The following is a 23,791-nucleotide window of genomic DNA, read 5'->3' as shown; positions in this document are numbered from 1 at the left end:
GCTGCCGAGAATCTAGCATGGATGGGAGAGAAGCATCAGACCTGCAGTGAAGGTGGCGACTGAGGGTTGCTGAGGAAAGAAGGGTACGTTTCAGTTTTTGTTTTGTTTTTTTTTCAGGGATGTAACACCTGAGAGGCTACATCCATGCTCTTGTGTGCCCAGGCAGCACTAAGGGCACTTAGTGAGGAGAGAGAAAGATAGACAGACAGACAGACAGACAGAGGGAGGGAGAGAGGGAGGGAGAGGTGGGCGTTAGAGGTGGAATTGGAGGCTTGATAATGGGGCTTGGATTTGTAGGTTTGACTTAACACACATTGTAGACATGTATGAAATTCTCAAATGATTACAAAAAAGCAAGGGCCAAAGAAATGGCTTCATAGTAAAGAGCACTTGTTCCTTCAAAGGACCCGGGTTTGTTTCTCAATATCCTCATGGTAGCTCATAACCATCTGAAACTTCAGTTCCAGGGGGACCTAATACCTTCTTCTGACCTTCTTGGGCTCCAGGCATGGGCATGGCACACATACACTCATACAAACATAGAGTTGCACATGGTACCCAAAACACCCACACAAATAAAATAAATAACAAAACGGAAACCAAACCTTGGAGCTTTTCTTATGCTATTCTGCCCCTGCTGCAGCCTTAAGTATAAATCCAATATTAACCCTACTAATGGAAATATTGGTGTACTAATAAAATAATTTTCATTTAAAAATACACCAAATAAGAGTTTGACCAGTATGTTTTGTATGGACTCGCCTGATTGATTCAGTAATACCCCTTTTTTGTAAACATTTCTGGTGCTTTGCGTCTGATTGTTAACTATGTTGTTCCCTGGGGTCTGCTAGCTGTCTTTTATCATTCCACAAATATTGCTATGTAACCTTGTCTCCCTGTTTGGCTAAATAAAAGGCCTCTTCCTGGGTAGGGCAGAAGGAAGTGGTGGGGGTGCGGACAGGAAGGGCAATACCTTTAAAGTAACAGCAACACCTTTTAGAGATGAGTCGCCAACAGTCGCTGCCAGCCCATGCTCACGCAATTGTGTACTTTCGGCTGCCAGTTTTGCACAACCTCTTTCCTCAACGCTGCGTTGCATAATATATTCACAGGGAAATAAATGTAGCTGGCTGCCAGCAGGACTTCAGAAGAGTCTTCTGTTTTTCAAAGATCACAACATTTTAACCATGGCATCATTATATTTTCCTCAGTGGGTCGCGAGCTTTGTCCTCTTTGCCCAGGCTGTGGGCGCCCTGGACACGTTTGTGGCTGCTGTGTATGAGCATGCTGTCATATTGCCAAACAAAACAGAAACCCCCGTTTCCACCGAAGAGGCTTGGCTCCTGATGAAAAAGAACATAGATGTTCTGGAGAAAGCAATCAAGCTGGCAGCCAAGCAGGTATCATCCTTTTCTATTTTTTTCATGTCTGGGAAAGCATTCAGATTTGCAGCTAGACAAGAGTGTGTGTATTTAGAGATGATGAGAGCTTTTTTTCCCCCCATACTTGTTTTGAGCAGGGTGCACACGTCATCGTGACCCCAGAAGATGGAATCTACGGTTGGATCTTCACCAGGGAGACCATTTACCCCTATCTGGAGGATATCCCGGACCCTGGAGTGAACTGGGTTCCCTGTAGAGACCCTAAGAGGTAAGGTCGTGCTGAGGAGTTTATGATGAGACAGACCCCCAAAGTCACCAAGCTTGACTCGTCATTTTTCTGATGACCAGGCAGTCAGTGGCATTAGAGTAATGCTTCATCGTGTTTACTGCTCAACAGGTCTTCATCGGGTGAATGATTTTAGATAAGAATACTCAATTCAGGCAGAGGCAGGCAGATCGTTGTGAGTTCGAGGCCAGCCTCGTCTACAAAGTGAGTCCAGGAAAGCCAAGGCTGCACAGAGAAACCCTGTCTCAAAAAAGCCAAAAACAAACAAAAGAGAATATGCAATTCATTACTTACTGCAGTTCTCTTTAAAACCTAGCATGTAAAACACACTGTTTTCAATAAGTGTGTACAGGCGAGTTTCAGCCAGGCGAGAACATTGTGCCTGGAACCAGTGCTCTCGGGTATGACTCAGTGGGTTCTCCCAGGAGCACCTGCCTCTTCCATAAGAATAGTGAAGCCAGGAGTGGTGGCGCACGGCTTTCATTCCGGCACTCTCGGAGGCAGGGGCAGGTGGATCGTTGTGAGTTCGAGGCCAGCCTGGTCTACAATGCTAGTCCAGGACAGCCAGGGCTACACAGAGAAATCCTGTCTTAGAAAAAAAAAAAGAAAGAAAGAAAGAAAGAAAGAAAGAAAAGAAAAGAAAGTATAGTGAAAAGATTAATGAGCCTGCGTTTCTAAACCCATGCTGTCACCTTGACTTCATAGCAGCTAAAAGTGCATAGAAGTTGCATGGGACTTGAAACAGGAAATGCACCATACGACCTCCCAGCTGAGTGGTATGAGGTACATAGCACAAATGCTCGTGCCTCTGTTCCTTTCTTTATCTGTAATACAAGGGCAATGACATCACATCTCTATTTCCCTTATGCAAGAGACATGGTGTTGCACATAAGCTTTTATTTTTCTTTTGTGTGCATGCATATACATGTGCATGAGTCATCTCTCCGTGTGCATGTGTGAGCATGCACAGTGTATATTTGGAGGTCAGAGGACAACCATGGGTGTAAGTGTGCAGGTACCATCTGCCACTGTTTGAAATAGAGACTCTCACTGGCCTGGAACCTTGCCACATAAGGCAGACTAATAGACCCGCAAGCATCTGGGGTCCGGCTCTGTCTCCCATCTCTTCGTGCTAAAAACTACAGGTGCATGTTGCCAAGCCTGGCGTTTATGTGGGTTCTGAGATCTGAACTCAGGTCCTCACATTTAGAAGGTGGAACTTTACTGACGGAGCCATTTCCCCAGTCTTCTGGAGAATTTTAAAGTCTTTTATGCTGATTTTTGAACTAGAGCATTATAGGAAATGGCAAATAATATAGCGCCACTTTGGTATTTTGGAAGTTACTGTCATGTCATCAACTTGAGGCAGCATTTGTTGAATTAGGTTTGGCTACGCTCCAGTACAGGAGAGACTCAGCTGCCTCGCCAAGGAAAATTCCATCTATGTTGTGGCAAATATGGGGGACAAGAAGCCATGCAATGCTACTGATCCTCAGTGTCCTCCAGATGGTCGTTATCAATACAACACCAACGTGGTGTTTGACTCTGAGGGTAGGCTAACAGCCCGCTACCATAAGGTAGGAATTGCTCATACCTTCACTAAACTTGGTTTATTTAATTTGTGATGTGTATGCATGTTTGTTTGTTAGATACTGGACATGTAACTGTTGCATAAACATCTTATAATTATTACCGTTTCTAGTCAAAAAGGTAATTTTATTCTCAGTGTGAATTAATTATAAAATAGAACATAGCAAAATGTTAGAACAGATGTGATAATAGCCTCACAAATATTGAAGACCTTTTGTGAAAGAAGGAGAGATGCTGTCTCATCTTTTGAGTTAATATCAGAGGATTTAGGGTTACATAATTTGTTATTGTTTAACACTAAGATACTATTTATTTCAACATGACTTTTTGATTGCAATGAAACAAAAACCCCAATAGAAACTGGTTCTTTAAAAAGAGGGGGTGTGGAGGGGCTGGAGAGATGGCTCAGAGGTTAAGAGCACTGTCTGCTCTCCCAGAGGTCCTGCGTTCAGTTTCCAGCAACCACATGGTGGCTCATAACCATCTATAATGAGATCTGGTGCCTTCTTCTGGCAGGCAGGTACATATGGAGGCAGAACATTGTATATAATAAATACATAAATAAACAAGTCTTTTAAAAGGGGGGGGGGGTTATATCTATGTTTGTGTAGCTGAAAAGGATACTTAGCACAGAAAAGGTAGGTCCCATTCCAGGAAGGGTCCAGGAAGCCCATCTTCAGAGATATTACCCACCCCTCTAGGTCTCACCAGCAGCTTTTGCTCAGGGTAGTTGTCCTTTTAGAAGGCACGTGGCTACAGCAGCACAACACCAAGTCCTTATCTTTATGAATGAAGTCCACAGGAAGACACATTTCTGTTACTCAGAAGCTCCAAAATGGCCTCACCGCTCCTTTATTCCAGCAAGGTCACATACCTTTCCTGAAGGAGCCATTCACTGCTCTGTGTAGGATGCAATACCACAGAGGAGGTGAGTGGAGGTGCAGGAGAGGCTCAGGGATCCCGGAACACAGTGGGGTAGCTTGATGCCAGACTGCAACACATCAGACCGAGTGAAGCCCCAGCTATGCAAATACACTTCCTCCAGCCTGGGTTAAGCAACCAGGACCCAGGAGAGACCAAAGCAATGCCAGACACACTCAGCTGCCCGACAAGAGTAACGATGCCATGACAAACACTGAGGACAAAGAGCTGAGAAATTTCCAACATCTTAGCATCTCTGTCATAGTTGGGGTTTCATTGCCATGAAGAGACACCATGACCACAGCAACTCTTAAAAAGGAAAGCATTTAACTGGGGCTGCCTTACAGCTCAGAGGTCTATTATCGTCATGGTGATGTGCAGGCAGACATGGTGCTGGGGGAGCCAAGAGTTCTACATCTGGATCCGCCCGCAGAAGGAAGAGACAGGAAGACACTGGGCCTGGCTTGAGCATCTGAAACCTCAAAGCTGACCCTCAGTGACACACTTCCTCCAACAAGGCCACACCTCCTAATAGTTCCGTATCCTATGGGCCTATGGGGGCCACTTTCTTTTTTTATTTATTTTATTATATTCAAAAAATTTAAAACTTATTCCATTGTTTTTTTTTTTCTACCTTTTTTCATGTTTTGTTTTGTTCAGGTTTTCCGAGACAGGATTTCTCTGTGTAGCCTTGGCTGTTCTGGACTCACTTTGTAGACCAGTTTGTAGATCACAGTGATCTGCCTGCCTCTGCTTCCCAAGTGCTGGAATTAAAGGTGTGTGCTACCATGCCCAGCTTTTTTCTTTTTAAAAAAAAAAAAATTTATTCACTTTACATCCTGATCACAGCCTCCGCTCCTCTGCTCCCAGTCCCCTCCTCACAAATCTCTCCCTCCACCCTCCCCTCCTCTTCTCACAGAGAAAGGGGCAGGTCCTGTGGATGCCATTTTCATTCAAACCACCACAGTTTCTGTCATCAATACAAAGTGTGCGCCATGGAATCAACTGTCAGGCTGAAAAAAAATAAGATAACTACCTGGTGGTGGTGGCACACGCCTTTAATCCCAGCACTTGCGAGGCAAAGGAAGGTGGATCGCTGTGAGTTCGAGGCCAGCCTGGTCTACAAAGCAAGTCTAGGACAGCCAAGGCTACACAGAGAGACCCTGTCTCGAAAAACAAAACAAAGCCAAAAGAGATAACTAACAGCTTAGTAATTAGCAAGACTTAATTCTACAGTAGAAGTTATTTTTAAGTCCACTTCATTTAATTTATATAAATCCCAGAGTGGACATAGTGAAGTTTATTTTACTAACACATGTTAGGGCTTACACAGCGGAAACAGTTTTAAAATGATAAGACTCCAAAGTTCATCCTGTCTGTGAGTTAGAGAGATGGCTGGCTGGGCAGTCAGGAGCACACACTGCTCTTGCAGAGGGTGTGAGTTTAACTCCCAGCACCCACATTGGGCCACCCATAACTGCTTAAAACTCCAGCTCCAGAAGACGCCTCTTCTCCATTGGTATCCACATGTAAAAGTACACACTTACACACAGAGACATATCATTAACAATAACGTTTCTTTTTTTCATCCTACAGTTTTAGAGATATTTATATCTTAGACATCGTTTACTTTCACTTGCTCGTTGATGCTTAACAATAATGTTTTGAAGCTGGGCATGGTGGTGCAAGCCTTTAATTCCAGCACTCGGGAGGCAGAGGCAGGAGGATCGCTGTGAGTTTGAGACCAGCCTGGTCTACACAGCGAGTCCAGGACAGCCAAGGCTACACAGAGAAACCCTGTCTTGAACCACACCCCTCCAACAAAAAAATAATGTTTTGATTCATGCCACAGTGTCAGACTTCATGGATAGTTGGTACAACAGCCATGATGCCTGCAATTTTTTTTTTTGGTTGTTTTGAGTCAGGGTCTCTCTGTGTAGCCTTGGCTGTCCTGGACTCGCTTTGTAGACCAGGCTGGCCTCGAACTCACAGCGATCCGCCTGCCTCTGCCTCTGCAACTCTTCATGTAACCATACGGGCATCAATCTATGTGGAAGAAAACATTCATGGGTATTGAACATATCTCTCAGCAAACTTGTGTGCTAACTTCCTGTTTGCCCTCTCTTTGACAGTACAATCTATTCGAACCAGAGATTCAGTTTGATTTCCCCAGAGATTCAGAGCTGGTGGCTTTTGACACTCCCTTTGGGAAGCTTGGCATCTTCACGTGCTTTGACATCTTTTCCTATGACCCAGCTGTGATGGTTGTGAAGAACTCTCAGGTCGACAGTGTTCTCTACCCTGTGGCGTGGTACAATACTCTACCTCTGCTTTCAGCCGCCCCGTTTCATTCAGCCTGGGCCAGAGCCATGGGAGTGAATCTGCTTGCTGCAAATACCCACAACACCAGAATGCACATGACAGGTAGCTCTGTCGGCCGCCAGGTGGCAGTGACAGTCTGGGGAAAGAACTCTATCGATTTTTCAAGCCAAACTTTTCTTTAACAACTCTCTGTGACTAACTCTGCTCTCATGAAATTAATAATACTATGGGTGTCTGCTTAATTTTTGATTTAATTGATTTATTTACACGTTTGTCTTCTGGGGACAGGCAACCAGTTGTTTTGTTTTTGAGACTGGATCTTGTTATACAGCCCAGGCAGGCCTAGAATTTATGATCCTTTGGCCTCAGCCTTCTGAGTGCTGGGACTAGAAACATTGCTATGCTTGCCTAGCACCACAGCCTCTGCTTAAGGAGCTTTGTTATGGTGAGGATAGGAGGCAAATATTATCTCTTGGCTTCATGAGGGAAAATTGAGGTTATGAAGAAATCAAGTCATTAAAAAAAGAAAGAAGAGGAAGAGTCAACACAGGATCTAAGGAATGTTCTAGCCAACATCTGTCATCTATTAATAGTGTTGAAATCAATCTTGTGATGCCAGAATTATTAAGATCAATCAGTTTTAGATTTTTTTGTTTGCTTGCTTGTTTGTTTTTCCAGACAGGGTTTCACAGACAGCCCTGGCTGTCCTAGAACTCTCTTTGTAGAAGAGGATGGCCTCGAACTCACAGAGATCCACCTGCCTCTGCCTCCCAAGTGCTGGGATTAAAGGCATGTGCCACCATGCCCTGCTAGAGTTTACTCTTCATAGTATCCCCATTAAGGGTAATGGTTGTTTTTCTCTTGGACTGGTTCTCACTACTGCAAATGAATTTTAAACCCAAATAGATTAGTTAGGTCACCGTCTGGTGACCTAATTCTTATTCTTATGTTTGAACTTATTCTTCATGTTTGGGAGGATTTTGATTTTCTTATCAAATCGGCTTAAAAGGAGGAATTAAAACAAAAACAAAAAACAAAAACCAGAAAAACCTAAACATAGCTGGGTGTAGTGGCACACATCTGTAATCCCAGCACTTGGGGGGCAGAGTCCGGTGGATTGCTGTGAGTTCCAGGCCAGCCTGATCTACAAAGAGAGCCCAGAACAGCCAAGATAACACAGAGACACTCTGTCTGAAAAACTAAAAGAAAAAAAACAAAACAAAACAAAACCCAACAACAACAACAACAACAACAACAAATCCTTCAAATGATGATTTCTGTACCTTATGCAGAAAGTATAGTCAAATTGAATTTACAATAACATCTTTTTAAAAGTCATTGTGCCTTATGACATTATGTTTAATTTCCCATAGGAATGTTCTCTTTTGACACCATCAAAAGTTGGAAGTAACATTCGCGTTTCTTTCTGTTGGCCCCAGGGAGTGGAATCTACAGCCCGGAAGCAGTCAGAGTGTACCACTACGACATGGAGACAGACAGCGGCCAGCTGCTACTATCGGAGTTGAGATCTCGGCCCCGCCAGCATGCCTCCCCTGCGGAGGTTGACTGGAGTGCTTACGCCAGAAGTGTTAAGCCATTCTCATCAGAGCAGGCAGACTTCCCGGGGATGATTTATTTTGATGAGTTCAGCTTCACCAAGCTTACGGGAAGCAATGGGAATTACACAGTTTGCCAAAAGGACCTGTGCTGCCACCTGACTTACAGGATGTCTGAGCATCGACTGGATGAGGTGTATGTCCTGGGTGCCTTTGACGGACTGCACACAGTGGAAGGCAAATACTACTTACAGGTAGAACTCGTGGATACCTGCCTGCTACATTTTCTTCCGAGTCACTGCTCTTTATTGCTGTGATAAAGACCAGGACTAAAAGTAACCTAGAAAGGAAAAGGTTTATTTGTCTCACTGTTGAGATCACAGTCCATCACTGAGAGAAGTCAGGGCAGGAACTGAAGACAGGATTGAAAACAGAGACCACCGTGGAGTGTTGGTTATTGGCTTGTTCCAGGGCTTGCTTAACCTCTCTTCTTCTTCTTCTTCTTCTTCTTCTTCTTCTTCTTCTTCTTCTTCTTCTTCTTCTTTTTCTTTTCCTTTTCTCTATGTAGCCTTGGCTATCCTGGACTCCCTTTGTAGACCAAGTTGGCCTAGAGCTCACAGTGATCCACCTGCCTCTGCCTCCCAAGTGCTGGGATTAAAGGCGTGTGCCACCATGCCCGGTTTAGCCTCTCTTCTTATACAACTCAAGGCCACTTGCCAGGGTGGCAGCACCCATAGTGCACTGGGCCCTCCCACATAAATAATCGTTAATCAAGAAAACACCCCCATAGAATTGCCTACAGACAATCTGATGGATGCGTTTCCTCAGTTGAGGTTCCTCCTTTGAGATGATCCTAGCTCTGTGTGGTTGACAAACAAAATATAAACAAACACAGGTATCATAGCTTTTCCTTAAAAACTGAATTAAATTCAGTTAATTGGTATAATGTTGCATTTATCATGGATTTATTTGCAGCCCCAGAATATTTCATTTGTTTCATTTTAGCCAGGCCATTTTTCCCCCTTGTCTACAAAGTAAAAGCATATTTTCAAGACAAGGTTTCTCTGTGTAGTCTTGGCTGTCTTGGACTCACTTTGTAGACCAGGCTGGCCTGGAACTCACAGAGATCTACCTGCCTCTGCCTTCCAAGTCCTGGGATTAAAGGCATGCGCCAACTCCCAGCAGTCCTCTTCTTACTTTAGAGAAGTGTTTTTGCAAACTTGTCATCCGAGGGCTAAATTAATTTGTGACTCACTGTAGCACATGGAAGCATGACTGAGTTAAAAGCAAAGAGATTTAACCAAAGCAAATAGTTTATAAAACAATCCAAGTTAGAATTACCAGTAGTGCACACCTTTAATCCCAGCACTCAGGAGGCAGAGGCAGAGGCAGGTGGATCTCTGAGTTTGAGGCCAGCCTGGTCCTCCAAGTGAGATCCAGAATAGCTGGGGCTACACAAGAGAAACCCTGTCTTGGAAAAAAGAAAAAAGAAAGTAAGAAAAGAAAAGAAAAGAAAATAATAATCTTGGTCCGTTAAATTTGACTTAAGATTTTTTTGTTTTGTTTGTTTTTCAAGACAGGGTTACTCTGTGTAGTCCTGGCTGTCCTGGACTTCCTTTGTAGACCAGACTGGCCTCAAACTCAGAGATCTGCCTGCCTCTGCCTCCCGAGTGCTGGGATTAACGGCCTGTGCCACCACGCCTGGCTTTGACTTAAGATTTAACAAGATGTGACTGCTAAAATGGAAACTATTCCTTGAAATTGAGTTATGACTGCTTTTTCTTTTCTCTCCTTTTCACAGATATGCACACTGCTGAAGTGTCAAACAACCAACCTGAAAACTTGTGGGGAACCAGTGGGGTCAGCTTTTACCAAGTTTGAAGAATTTTCTCTCAGTGGCACCTTTGGGACTAGCTATGTTTTCCCACAGATCGTGTTAAGTGGGAGTCAGCTTGCCCCAGAAAGATATTATGAGGTAAGAGGCCATTAGGAAGAAACATTTCTTTTGAATAGATGAAGTAGACCAGGATAATCAAGATCTTTGAGATAAAGGGCTGGGAGGTGGTATCTTGGTCCCTTTAATTCAGCATTTGGGAGACAGAGGCAGGTAGATCTCTCTGAGTTCAAGGACAGCCTGGTCTACAGAGGGAGTTCCAGAACAGCCAGCCCTATACATGGAAATCTTGTCTTGAAAGAGAGAAACAGAGACAGAGACACACACACACACAGATATATAGAGAGAGACAGAGAAAGAGAGAGAGAGACAGAGACACACACACACAGAGAGGGAGAGACAGAGAGAGAGAGAGAGAGAGAGAGAGAGAGAGAGAGAGAGATACAGAGAGACAGAAAAGAAAAGAAAGAAGGGGCAATGCGGAAAGCTTACCCTTTGCCGTTTATGAAAAATGATGAGCCACAGGCACACTAGGTGAGACAGAACAAGCTGTCTGAACTTATGCTGCGACTGACAAATTGAGGCATATTGTTCTACAAAATGTGAAGTCTTGGGGAATTAAAATGAGAATATTTGCTAGTAACCCTTTGTATAATGTAGAAGATGCAAGTTAAAGTTAAGCACAGTTCACTAAATACTGCAGCTAGCAGGGCCTAGCCTCTTAACTACTTAGGAGACCGAGTTAGGACGGTCAGGAGTTCAAGTCCTGCTTAGGCTACAAACTGAGTACAAGGCCAGTCTAAACTGACACTTTTGTGATAATTAGTCTCAAAATAAAAATAAACAAATTTAATCTCAGTAATCAAGAGGCAGAGGCAGGTGGATCTCTGTGAGTTTGAGGCCAAGCTGGTCTATACAGCTTGTTTCAGGACAGTCAGGACTAAATAGACTCAGTCTCAAAAAAAAAAAAACAAAAAACAAAAAACAAAAAAAAACAAAAACAAAAACCCAAATAAATAAATATAATATATACATACATATATATTTACATGTGTGTACACACATACACAAATTGGCTGAAGGGATGATTCAGCAGTTAAGAGCAGTGGGTGCCTGGGAGCCAGGCCCAGAACGCACATACATTGCAACTGTTCCTGTAAATCCTATACTAGGGGTTCTGCTGCCCTCTTCTGGCTTCCTCAGACACTGCGTGCACATGGCGTAAATACAAACACGCAGACACAAGGTGGGGTTGCTCACGCAGATCTGTAACTCCAATTCTAGGGGATCTGTGTCCAACTCCCAGTTCTGACTTCTGCTTGCAACAAGCATGTACGTGAACAGACACATACGTGTGGGTCAAACATTCATTGACATAAGATCAATATGTAAATCTAAAGAGTGAAACTAATTGCAAAGAGTTAGGACTGGAGAGCGTGAGTAGAGAGACTGTGCTAGGGCGCACAAGACCCTGGGTTCAGTGCTCAGTATGGTGGGAAACCCTGTACACGGAGCTTACCCATGGGGAGTGATGAGAGGTTGCTATAGCGCTGCAAATAGTTGGGTAGTGGTTCATGATTTTAAAGAACATGCTTAGTACATTCTTTCACAAGCCTTAAAAGGGATGATTTGCTACACTTCACCCCATCCCTCTATAATTAGACCAAAGGCATTAAGCCGAGTCTTCTGCCATCAAATCGTGTGCGCTTTACACCACCCAACGCTGCTTTAGGAGAGATGTTTCTAGAAGGAGATGTTGCTGGAAACCGAGCTCTGCTTCGGAGTTCATTCTTTGCTGTCTTTTGTCAGGTCACAAGAGATGGACGTCTCAGGAGCCGAGGCGGAGCCTCTTTGCCTGTCTTAGTGATGGCCCTGTACGGAAGAGTGTTTGAGAAGGACCCTCCACGCTTGGGGCAGGGACCTGGGAAGTTACAATGAGCCTCTTCACTGGGGACTGTCAGGATTAGCCTAGCACAGAGAGGGGGCCATACATGAGAGAGAGCGAGAGCGGGCATCTGCAGTGTTCAATTAGAAGATGCAACGTAAGCTGTTGAAAGGGAAAACTCAACGAAGAAATAAAACAATAAAATTAAAACGCAATTGGTCTGCTATGACCTGGACATGATTTGTACCCTCAAAATGCACGATCAAATTCAATTTCTATTGGGAAGTACTAAGAAAATAGGACATGTAATAGGTCCCCCGAACCTAGTAGGCTCCTAGACCTTAACACAACTGATTTTGTGGTGGAAGTGCCATTCAAGCTGTAAAACTCAGCACATAGACAGCACCACCTGCAAAACTAAAAGATAGACTTAATCCATCAAAGTCCTTATAGTTCTGGGAACGTTTCAAAATATATTAACCTTACTTTTTAGCTTCTGCAGAATGTGTGTGTGTGTGTGTGTGTGTGTGTGTGTGTGTGTGTGTGTGTGTGTGTGTATGTTTGAAAGTTTACCCTGAGAAAGGCTCTGGACTATACTGGGATCGCAAACACCCAGTGTAGTCCCCAGCTGGCTAATAAAGACTTACTACTGGCTTGAACCCATGCTCAAGCAGTCTTCTCTGTGGATAACCCCCCACCCCCTGTACCCCGCCTCCCAACAGGACACTTAATTCAACCACAGTTTTTGGAAGTGAGCCTTTAAGAAATGATGAGGATTACCTAATAATCAGGGTGTGGACCTAAAGTTGAATAATGTGGCTTTACGGCAGTGTGTGTGGTGGTGGTGATGGGAGGGAAGGGCGGGGCAAAGCTTATCACACAGCACCACTCTTTCCCCCATGTGATGTCTCACAGCACTTTGGGACTCTATTAATAAATGAGAATTACCAGATGTGTGCGTTACAGAGTTTGTGACCCCTGCAGGGGAAAAATAATAGACTCAATTCAATTATAATTAAAAGAGTATTGATTAGCCACCGATTCAATTATAATTAAAAGGTGATTGATTAGCCACTAGCAGGACAAATTTGAGATTGCTGTGAAGGAGGAGGATGAGGAAGGACTTTTTAAAGGGTAAAACCACATAGGAGACGGTCAATATCTATGCAAGCAAGGAAAAGAAAAAAAAAGTTCTGTTCTGCCAAGCAAAGTGGTCAAGGCAACTCAAACCAATATTGGGTACCTTTGTAAGGAAGTTACAGATGCAGAAAGGCAGTGAGTCATACCATAGCAAGTAGGTGGTTGCAGCTGTATATTCTTTGGGTGGAGGTCACTGAGGCAGGGTTACTAGGAACCCACAAAGGACTGCTGGGTATCAACATGGGTACCTAGGATAAAATGAAGCTTACTGTAAGGCAAAGTCAAACCATTTTTTTTGTAATGTATGCAATATACAGTATTGTGTTGTTAGCAAAAGAGAATAGGCCACCATAGGGTACGCATATACTTGGGACTGGCCTAGATTTGTTAACTGGAGCTGTGTCGAGCTTTCACACATGTGTTCAGGTGTATGTAAACACGGGATGTGGAAGGCGTATTTAAGTAAGAGGAGGAAGACTCTTTTGCAGGAACTGCTTGCCCTGTTGTATACAAATGATGACTCCATCAGGTGTGGGTTGATTTCATGTGTTAGCTTGATTAGGCGGGATACTCAGCTGGCTAATTGAACACTCCTTAGTGGGAGTGGGAACATTTCTGAAAGACAGTAGTATTAAAATTGGTGGGCTAACCCTGGGTGAGGAAAGGCCCACGCGGGCAGACACAGAGGAGAAGGACCAGACCCTGGCCAAAGGCTACAAGCTTCAGGAAGCTGAAAATGCCCGAGAGTTCACCTTTGGTGGCTGAGACTAGATATCATCAGCAGAAAAATAACACTGGGGTCTGGTCGCTCTGTACTTGAGGCAGACGAGTCAAATTCTGAGCTGTCAGTTACTTACTGCTTTAAAGCCCAAGGATGCTGACGGTCCAAGTGTGTGCATCACACAGCTCTGTCCTTCCACCTGGCTGGTTAACACTCAGAAGGGCTCAAAAAATATAAAAGCAGATCATGGCAACACTACAGTTGCTTCCCCTTTTCCCAGCACCCTTGGGAGACGCCCTTCAAGAATACTGGGCACTGGGGCTCTGGCCTGGAGGGCGAGATAATCCCCCATGCCATAGGATACAAAAACCTAATGTGGCCAGCAGAGGGCCCTAATATACATGGAAATACAATAAGATGCTAGCAGGCATCAGACCGGTGGTGGTGGTTCTCAACCTGTGGGTCCTGCCCTCTTCTCATAGTTACATTAGTCTTAACAGTAGTAAAGTTACAGTTATGAGTAACTGTAGTGAGATACCAGAAGAACTAAAATTGGATTTCAGGATAACTGGGACAAAGGTTAAGAAATAGGCCTCCAGGAGATAATCTGGCCAGCTGCAAAGAGCAGCCTCCACTGGAGATCGCGTTGCCTAGTGACTGACCCAAAGGGTCCCACCGGAGATAGAGTTGATAAGAGAGCCAGTTCTATGGCCACATTCCTTCCTGCCCACCAGAGATAGCGTTACCTCACAAGTGACCCATCCCGTCGGGGAGAACAAAAGAAGTTAAGCCATGGGTGGTCTTGGCTCTTAAAGGACATTGAGAGCATAAAAGGATCAGAGATCACAGCTGTGGGGTGCTCCTGAGACCTAGCATTTGGGGGATCGGGTGCTACCCAGCTCGGAGCTGAATTAAAGATTCCTGATGTATTTTACAGCGGTTTCGTGTGTTTTCTGGTTCTTTTTTTGGGGGGGGGGGAGGGGGGAATCAATCAATCTGGGTGCAACATTAGCAATGGAAATAATTTTATGGCTGGGGGTCACCACAGCGTGAGGAGCTGTATTAAAGGGTCACAGCGTTAGGATAGGTTGAGGACCACTGCATTAGCCATTCGCCCAATACAGACCCTGCTGCGGCATAAACCGAAGGAAGAACAAGAGTCTGCACAGCCCCTGTGCAGGTGACTGACATCCTCCAGCTTTCAAGGTGCCAGAAAGAAGCTGGTTCATCAAGCCATCTTTTCTTCTTCTTGGTGTACTTCTTCTCTACTCTCTATGTGGCTACCAGGATTTTTAGTGTATTGCAGTTTTTAAAATGTTTTATGTTGTTTTTGTTATTTCCTTTCATATTGTCATCAAGTTATGCTTATTTATTTTCCCATTATTGGGCAGCATTTTTTCTTTGCCTTAGTTTAAGCTATTGTTTTTTCTGTCTCCTATCCTTATATTGAATAGTATCGTTGACCTACAACTTTCAACAGACTGCCTGCCTGCTGCCTCCTTACTTACAAGGCTGAAATATCACAACAGCATAGGTTCATCCACAATGAACTCTTAAAGCCAGAAAAGCATGGAATGGTGCATCTCAAGCTCTCAGAGATCTCTCAACCAATATCCAGCAAAGTTATTTTAATATTGATGAAGAAAGGACTTTCATGATGAGCAAAAACTAAGGCAGCTTATGATCATCAAGTCAGAACTGCAGATGCTACTCAAAGGAACACCGATCCCATGGGAAGGACAGAGAGCCTCACTTCATGAGAGCATGGGAAAGAGTAAATGTAAGAAGAATAGTACACAAAGAAAAAAGAAACCTAGGGGGAAAAAATCTACTATGGCCAAGTGTGATGGTACACACCTTTAAGGCAGAGGCAGGTGGATCTCTGAGTTTCAGAACAGCTAGGACACAGAGCATCCCTGTCTTTAAAAACTTTCTTCTTCTTCTTCTTCTTAATCCAGAGATCCACAACTGGCCAGTATGTAGAAGTGAAGGGACTAAGCTCTCAACTCTAAATGGGACATCTGCCTACAGCACTCACCACTAAGACTCGGGGAGCATCACAGAATAGAAGGAGGAAAGATCTGCAGCAACACAGTACTTGGAGGATAGTGCAGGGCCATCGCACACTTGAACACACAGCACCCGCCTCTATATATTTGTGAAAGACCTACATAACTGTGTCTATGACCTGTGCAAGATCAGATCAACCAAAGTCCCGCCACTGAAGTGGGGAGGGCTTATGAAGCCCAACCCTTGCTGGGAAACTGATGGCTACTGGCAGAGCAGAAGTCAGTTCTTCACAGGGTGTGACCCTGAAGATGCTACCCACGCTCCAGGCGATGGTCCTACTCCCATGTGGACACTAAGTCTTCCAGAGGTTCAATTCCCAGCAGCCACATGGCGGCTCAGAACCATCTGTAATACAATCTGGTGCCCTCTTCAGATGTGCAGGAAGACAGCGTACTTCTATACAGAAGAAAGGAAGGAAGGAAGGAAGGAAGGAAGGAAGGAAGGAAGTCACATAATCACCTCTCAATCAAAAAGGAAAGGTCTTTGACAGAGTTCAATATCAATTAATAAAAAAATCATAAAGAAACTAGGAATAGAAAGAACCTAGTCTGAGGCTGTATATGACAAACACATATCAAACATTATACTAAGTGGGATTAAAACTGAGAGGATTTCTTATAAAATCTGGAACAAAATGAGTGTTCACTCTCTCAACCACTTTTAAATAAAGTACTTGTTTTATCTGGATCAATAGTACCAGAGAAGGAAATAAACAGGATACAAATAGCTAAGGAAGAAATTAAATTGTGCTTATTGCAGATGGAGTGGTCCTCTACTTAAATGAGCATAAGAACTCCACCAGAAAATGTATAGGTCTGGTAAACACTTCCAGCAAAGCAGTAGGATACAAAAGCAATATACAAAAATAAGAATTTGGGCTGGAGAGATGGCTCAGAGGTTAAGAGCAATGGGTGTTCTTCGAAAGGTCCTGAGTTCAATTCCCAGCAACCATATGGTGTCTCACAACCATCTATACTGAGATCTGGTGCCTCCTTCTGGCATGCAGGCACATGTGTAAACAGACTACTGTATAAATAATAAACAAATAAATCTTTAAAAAAAAATAAGGATTTGGGGCTGGAGAGATGGCTTGGTGGGTAAAGTGGCTCACTGTGCCAGTATGAGGACCTGAGTGCACATCACTGCCACCCATGTAAAAGCCACACGCGGCAGCGTATGCCTGTAGCCTTAGTGCTTTGGGGGTGGGGGTGGGAAGGGTGGAGATGCAGAGACCCCAGAGGTTCACTAGCTAGCTTCGTTGAATTGGTATATGAATGAATAAAAATATTCTCAAAGAGACTTCAGCAAAAGCTAGCACAGGAAATTATCCCAATAACGGAAAAATGCGACCACACAGAGTGATAAGACTTCTACGTAGCAAAAGCATCTAGAGTGAATAAAACAACTTACACAAAAGGAAACAAAAATATTTGCATTTGACAGGGAATAAATATAAAGGATAGATAAAGAATTATAAAAATTAAACACCAGCCCCACCTACCCCAAAATTATCCGATCAATAAGCTGGTTAAGGAATGGAATAGACAGTTCCCCAAAGAAGAAACACAATCACCAATACACACTTGAAAATGTATTGAATATCTTTAGCTCCCAACGAAGTACAAATGAAAACTGTTCTAAAGGGTAGAAATGGTGTGGTACACGATTCTAATCTTTCTGAGAAAACAAAGGTGGCAGGGTTGTTGGGGAAGGCAGTCTAGATAAGTCAAGACCCAGCTCCATCAGTTGTGGGTATTTGCTTATGCACCCTAAGTCAGCGTACCGCAGAGATTCGTCTTCATAAGTGTTCTATTTATGACATCCAGGAAATGGAACCAGCCCTGGAATCATCAACAAATGAACAAATGAAGAAAATGTGGTCCATATATACAGTGGAGTCTTATGTAGCCATAAAGAAAAAAAATGAAATCATGATATTTGCAGGGAAATAGATGGATTTGGAAATGAAATCTTAAACAAAATTGGGGAATCTCTGAAATACAAATACCACATTTTCTTTCATATGTACTAAACTAAAAACAAACAAACAAACAAAAAAACAAAAACAAAAACAAAACAACAAAAAAAACCCTCTGTATGTTTATATAGTCACAAAACTGTAAAGGAGATCATTATAGGGGAAAGAGATCCTAAGGAAGGTAGGGATTATGAACTCTGAAGACATGTTAAAAAAAAAAAAAGAAGGCAGAAGAGGGGACCAAGTGGGGAAAGCAAGTAAACCAAATTAAAGTAGGTAAGAGGGAAAGGATTGAGAACAAGGTACAACGCCACACGCCAGTATGTTAATCTAACAAAGTATCATTCCAATTTTAGTATATGTGCTGAGAGAGAGAGAGAGAGAGAGAGAGAGAGAGAGAGAGAGAGAGAAGAACAAAAGAAGAAAAAGCAACAAAATCAATGGGCTGACAATTTGGTAGTCAAGTTCTGGCACTGGTAGTAGAGGCAAGAGGATAAAGAATTCAAGGGCATCCTTGGGTACACAGAGTAAGTTTGAGGCTGGCCTGGGCTACATGAGGTTTTGTCTCAAATACAACAACAAGAAAGAATTGGTAGGTGGAGTTAAGCAAAGGATTCTCCCCACTGTAGGAAGATGCTGCATTTGGGGTTGTGAAACGCACCCCACCCCAACTTATGTTTCTAACTTAGTTCTTAGCAGGTGGCAATGTTTTTGGGTGGTTGTGGCACCATTAGGAGGCGGGGCAGGACTAACCGGGTTAACAGGAATAGGTAATTGGGAATGGGGAAGCCTTAGGGGTTATAGCCCCACCCTGCTTCTAGCCTGAGCAATCTCTGCTTTCTTGTCTGATAAAATGTGAACAGGTGGCTTCACAGTCCTGCCTCCTGACAGACCACCTTGTCTTCTCAGCTGTGACAGACTGTAGCCTCTAACCAGTGAGCACAAGGAAATCTGGTCACAGTAACAATAAATCACCTCATTAGTAGCCAGCACACAGCCTCTGGAAGGCCGGAATGGAACAAAAGTCAGAGGGGTTGAAAACAAATTTTTTCTGCCTGTGTGAGCTGGGACGTGGATTGTCCGGCTGTCTGGTGCTCAGGTTTTCATTCCTGAATTGAGATCAACACCATAAGCATTCTAGCTGTTGGGCCTTCAAACTGTGTCCTTGGCCTTCATCATCTCCAACTTTTGGATAGCAGATCATGATCCCAGAGTAGCCATAATTTTGTGAGCCACTCCTTTTATAATTCTCTCCCCCGCCACCCCATACTTCCTTTGGATTTATTACTGTCTTAGGGTGACCATTGCTGTGAAGAGACAACATGATCAAAGCAACTCTTATAAAGGAAAATACTGAATTGGCGCTGGCTTATTATTGTGTTGGGCATGGCAGCATGCAGGTAGACACGGTTCTACAGAAGGACCTGAGAGTTCTACATCTTGATCAGGAGGCAGGGAGAGTGAGCCACTGGGCCTGGCTTGAGCTTCTGAAACCTCAAAGCCCATCCTCTGTGACACACTTGGTGACACTTGCAGCAATGTTACTACTCCCTCTGAGTCTGTCGGCGCCATTTTCATTCAAACTACCACGTCCCACTTCCTGGCCCCTATAGGCTTGCAGCCATATCACAACGCAAAATGCATTATGTAGACTAAATGTGTGTTTAGTCCACTTCAAAAGTTCCCATATTCTATAACCGTCTCAACCCTGTTTAAAAGTCCAAAGTCTCTTCAGTGACTCATGGAAACCTTTTAATTTTAGCCCCCATACATTCACAATAAAAAAGCAGATCGTATACTCCCAACACACAACAGCACAGGATGTACATGAGCGTTCTGAAATGGAGGAGAAGGAACATAGTGAGGAAACACTGGACCAAAGCAAGACTGAAAACCAGCTGGGCAGATTCCAGACTCTGCATCTCCACGTCTGATGACAAAATGCTCTTCAGGCCTCCAACTCATTTCGGTTTGGTTGACTGCAGCACACTTTTTTCTTGTGGGTGGTTCCACTCCCTGTTAGCAGCTCTCCTTGGCAGGTATCCCAAGAGTCTGGCATCTCTAACCTCTTGGTGGGAGGAGGTGTTCCAAGGCAACCCAGTTTCCATTTTCGCAGCTTCACACAATGGCCTCCCTAGGACTCGGTGACAGCCTCACTGACTTTCCTTAGTCTTGTATGCTTGACTCTAAACTCAGAACCACATGGCTGAAACTGCCAAGCTCTGGGGCTTGCTGGGGCTGGAACACGGCCCCCTTGTTCAAATACATTTTCACCAGCTTTCTCTTTTCAATGGCTTCCTTCATTGCCTAACCTTGGATATCCTGCAATCAGCTCTGCAGACCAAGCTAGGTTTAAGTCAGAGATCTGCCAACCTCTGCCTTCTGAGTGCTAGGAGTAAAGGTGTGTACCACCACACCTGGCCTTGAAGTGTTTCTCTAATTCTTTTTCACTTTTCTTTAATTCCTCTTCATAAACTGGCAGTTTAGCTGGGTGTGGTCTTACTCTGAGGTCATCACTCCCTTTATTGCTTTTAGTATCAGGCTGTTCTTTAATCTGTGTTCACTTCCCAGAGCTTATTTTTGACTCCCACTGTACATTTTGTACTTTTTCTTGCTCAGCTCAACTTTTTTTTTTTACTGTAGATCTGCACGAGACTGAACACCAATAGCCACACAATTTAGGTGATACTAGGTCACCTTGAAGGAACCAGCCCCCCCTTAAGGACTCCCATTAAGGCCAAAGTCTGGGAAAATGTAAAAGTTCGCCTACTCAGACCTCCCTTAAAGACCCCCATTAAGGCCAAAGCATGTAAATTTCTAGAAGGTCCAGCTTGAACCAAGGACAGACAGATATCAGATCACTGTATGTGTGTGGCAGGGACAGGAAAAACTTTCAAGAGTCCAACTTGATTCAAGGTCTCAGCCTGTGCTCAGGGTCCAGCTGGACTCAAGGACAACCAGCTGTGTTTCAAATTTCCACTACCCCTCTCCAACTAAAAAATGTTCCTAAACGCCCCCTGTGACTGCTTCAACCAATCTTTTCCATAGATTAACTTGCCCCTCCACCCATTATCCAACCACCAAATGCCAAGACTTGTAACTCCCTGCTTGCAGCTTTTCTGCCCAAATGCCAACCAATCACATACTGTAAAACTCATTTCTTTGTCTAAACCCTATAAAAGGCCTGTGCCTCTGCTTCTCGGGGTCTGCAGCTTGAAAGAGGGGGACAGACCCCATCGCGATGGCTCAATAAATCCCTATTCCTATGGATTTGCATGGACAACGGACTCCGTCTCTTAGTGGGGACTCCGGGAATAGACTAGAGATCTCTCTAGAAGTCTCAGTCTTACAGCCTCTAAATGTCTTCTGCTAAAGCTGTTAATCCAAAATTCTTCAATTTAGCCTCAGGCAGATTTTTTTTTTAACAAGGGCGTAAAACAGCCATGTTCTTCACCAAAACATCACAAGAATGGTCTCTAAGCCACATACTAATAATTTTCTCCTTTGAAGCCTCTTGATCCAGGCCCCAAAAGTTCAAATCACCCTCAGCACTACTGTCTTCTATTATGTCTCATTAAATTCTGTTTAAAGCATTCAGCTGCTTTTCTTATCCAAATTCCCAAATCTCACATTCCTCCAAACAAAAATGTGGTCTGGCTTGTCACAATACCAACTGGTACCAACTGGTGTGAACAGACACCATTACCGTGGTGACTCTTCCTTTCTTTCTTTTTTTCCGAGAGAGGGTCCCTCTCTGTAGCCTTGGATGTCCTGGACTACACTTTGTAGACCAGGCTGGCCTCGAACTCACAGAGATCTGACTGCCACTGCCTCCTGAGTGCCGGGATTAAAGGCGTGTGTCACTGCACCTGGTCATGGTAGCTCTTATAATGGAAAACATTTCATTGGGGCTGCCTTACAGTTTCAGAGGTTTAGTCCACTATCATCATGGTGGGAAGCATGGCAGTGCTCAGGAAGACATGGTGCTGGAGAGGGAACTGAGAGTTCTACATCTGGATCCATAGGCAGCAGGAAAAGAAAGTGAGCCACTGGGCCTGGCTTAAGCTTCTAAATAAAACATCAAAACCTGACCCCAGTGACACACTTTCTCTAGTAAGGCCACACCTCCTCTAAAAAGGTCACACTCCCAATAATGTCACTCTTTGTGAGTCTATGGGGGCCATTTTCACTTAAACCATCACAATTACCCTTCCTTCCTTCCTTCCTTCTTTGCTACTTTCACTCTCATGAATCCTAATATACATCGTCTGTAAATAGACTGGGTGAGTTTAGCATATACAAAGAGTCACTGACAATTGAAGAACAGGACATGTTTGGGGTAACTAAGGATGCTTTGTGGTTATGCAAATAGCTCCAGTGTCTTGTTATTATGGTCTGTAAATCCGATCCTTGAAATGAAAACAATAAAGAAACAAACTATCTCCTTCAGAGCCCTTTCATTTCCTCCTTAGTGTGTGTTTACTCAATCCTGGTGCAGCCGCCTCTAGTACTGAAGGATTCACTGTGGCCTGCTTGCCCAGAGCTTCCCTAGGGCCGCCTCACCTTTCCCCTAGTAACCTTAAGCCCATTTTCCTTGGTCCCTGGAGTCCTTTTTTAGGTTGGTTATTGATTAACTTTTGGAAGAGTTATGGCTTTTTTTTCTCAGTTGAGAACAGGTGAAGCCTCTCTGGGTTGTGCAAAGACAGTTGAGGTCCACTGAGTTCAGAGACACCTCTTATCACCAGAAACAGTGACGCAGCATTGCAGGTCTTTCTTGGGCGTTTATTTTCACCCACTCTAAGTACCGGGAAGTCAGCAACAATCTGGGAGATAGAAAATGCCTTTTGGTCTCTCTGGTCCCATCATTCTTAAATTCTTTCTGCAGGAGCTACGTGACTCTCAGCTCGAAAGGTGGCAGAAGACCAAGGCCATGCGAATCATGGTCGAATTCTTTTCTTGTGGACTCATGTGAATCCCTTCTAGACTTCTTTGGCTCCTGGACAGTTGTCTGAAGGCTATCACGGTGACCTCAGCTTCCTCAATATTCTATTCTTTGTTGCATACACAATTCTGTAGGCAGATTCCCACCAGTGTTTTATTAAAGAGGGATTCAAACCCAGACCTTAGGATCATTTCTCAGTTCTTTGTTGTTTAGTGTGGTGGTTTGAATACAAATGGTCTGCAGAAGTCCATAGAGAGTGGCACTGTTAGGGGGTGTGGCCTTGTTGGAGTAAGTGGATCACTAGAGGGTGGCCTTCAAGGTTTCAAAAGCCCAAGCCAGGCCCAGTGTCACTCTCTTCCTGCTGCCTGTGGATCCTGATGTAGAACTCTCAGCATCATGTTGCCCACACACCACCATGCTTCCCACCATGAGGCTAATGGACTGAAACTCTGCACCGTAAGCCAGCCCCAGTTAAATGTTTTCTTTTTATAAGAGTTGCTGTGGTCATGCTGTGGTCTCTTCACAGCAATAGAATACTAAGACAGTTGGTTATTTTAGAAACAGTCTCACTATATAGCCCTCGATGGCTTGGAACTCACTACATAGACCAGACTGACCTTGAACTCACAGAAACCAGGCTACCTCTGCCTCCCAAACAGTGGGATTAAAGGTATGCACCACCATGCTTTGCCTCAGTTCCCAAGTGTTGCTCATCTTGAAACCACCCTGTTCTTTACTTTATGCACTGCCACCCCATCCTAGCCCCAACACACACCCTGTACAGTCTTTTCACTTTATTTACCATGACTTAAAAATGATGGGCTTTGGCAGTCTAGCTCTCCTCACCTCCTCCCATACCCTCAGCCCAGCTACTCATTCTTCATATAACCCTGCTCTCTCTCTCTCTCTCTCTCTCTCTCTCTCTCTCTCTCTCTCTCTCTCTCTCTCCCTCCCTCCCTCTCTCCCTCCCTTCCTCCCTCTCTGCTCTCCCCTGTTTCTCTCATTATGTTCTCTCTATTCTCTGTCTCATGCTATTCTTCCCTTTCTCCCAGATAGCCCCATCCATGTTCAGGCCTCTGGCCATATTCAAGCTGTTTCTTTCTC

The 23,791-nt window shown here is 44.1% G+C and overlaps 1 protein-coding gene across 1 annotated transcript; it reads left to right on the top strand.

Annotated features, from left to right (window-relative positions):
• The first annotated feature begins 1,022 nt into the window (after positions 1–1,022).
• On the top strand, positions 1,023–12,636 carry LOC311593704 (vascular non-inflammatory molecule 3). Its single transcript, XM_084775144.1, has 7 exons — positions 1,023–1,400; positions 1,520–1,650; positions 3,053–3,245; positions 6,312–6,603; positions 7,941–8,311; positions 9,859–10,032; positions 11,761–12,636. Exons 1-7 carry the CDS (start codon positions 1,188–1,190, stop codon positions 11,887–11,889), a joined length of 1,503 nt encoding a protein of 500 aa, XP_084631270.1. The 5' UTR covers positions 1,023–1,187; the 3' UTR covers positions 11,890–12,636.
• The last annotated feature ends 11,155 nt before the right edge of the window (positions 12,637–23,791 follow it).

This window comes from Acomys minous, assembly GCF_964271855.1.
Source record: "Acomys minous genome assembly, chromosome: 3".
NCBI classification, from domain to species: Eukaryota; Metazoa; Chordata; class Mammalia; order Rodentia; family Muridae; genus Acomys; species Acomys minous.
This window is presented reverse-complemented; position numbering and strand designations above follow the sequence as displayed.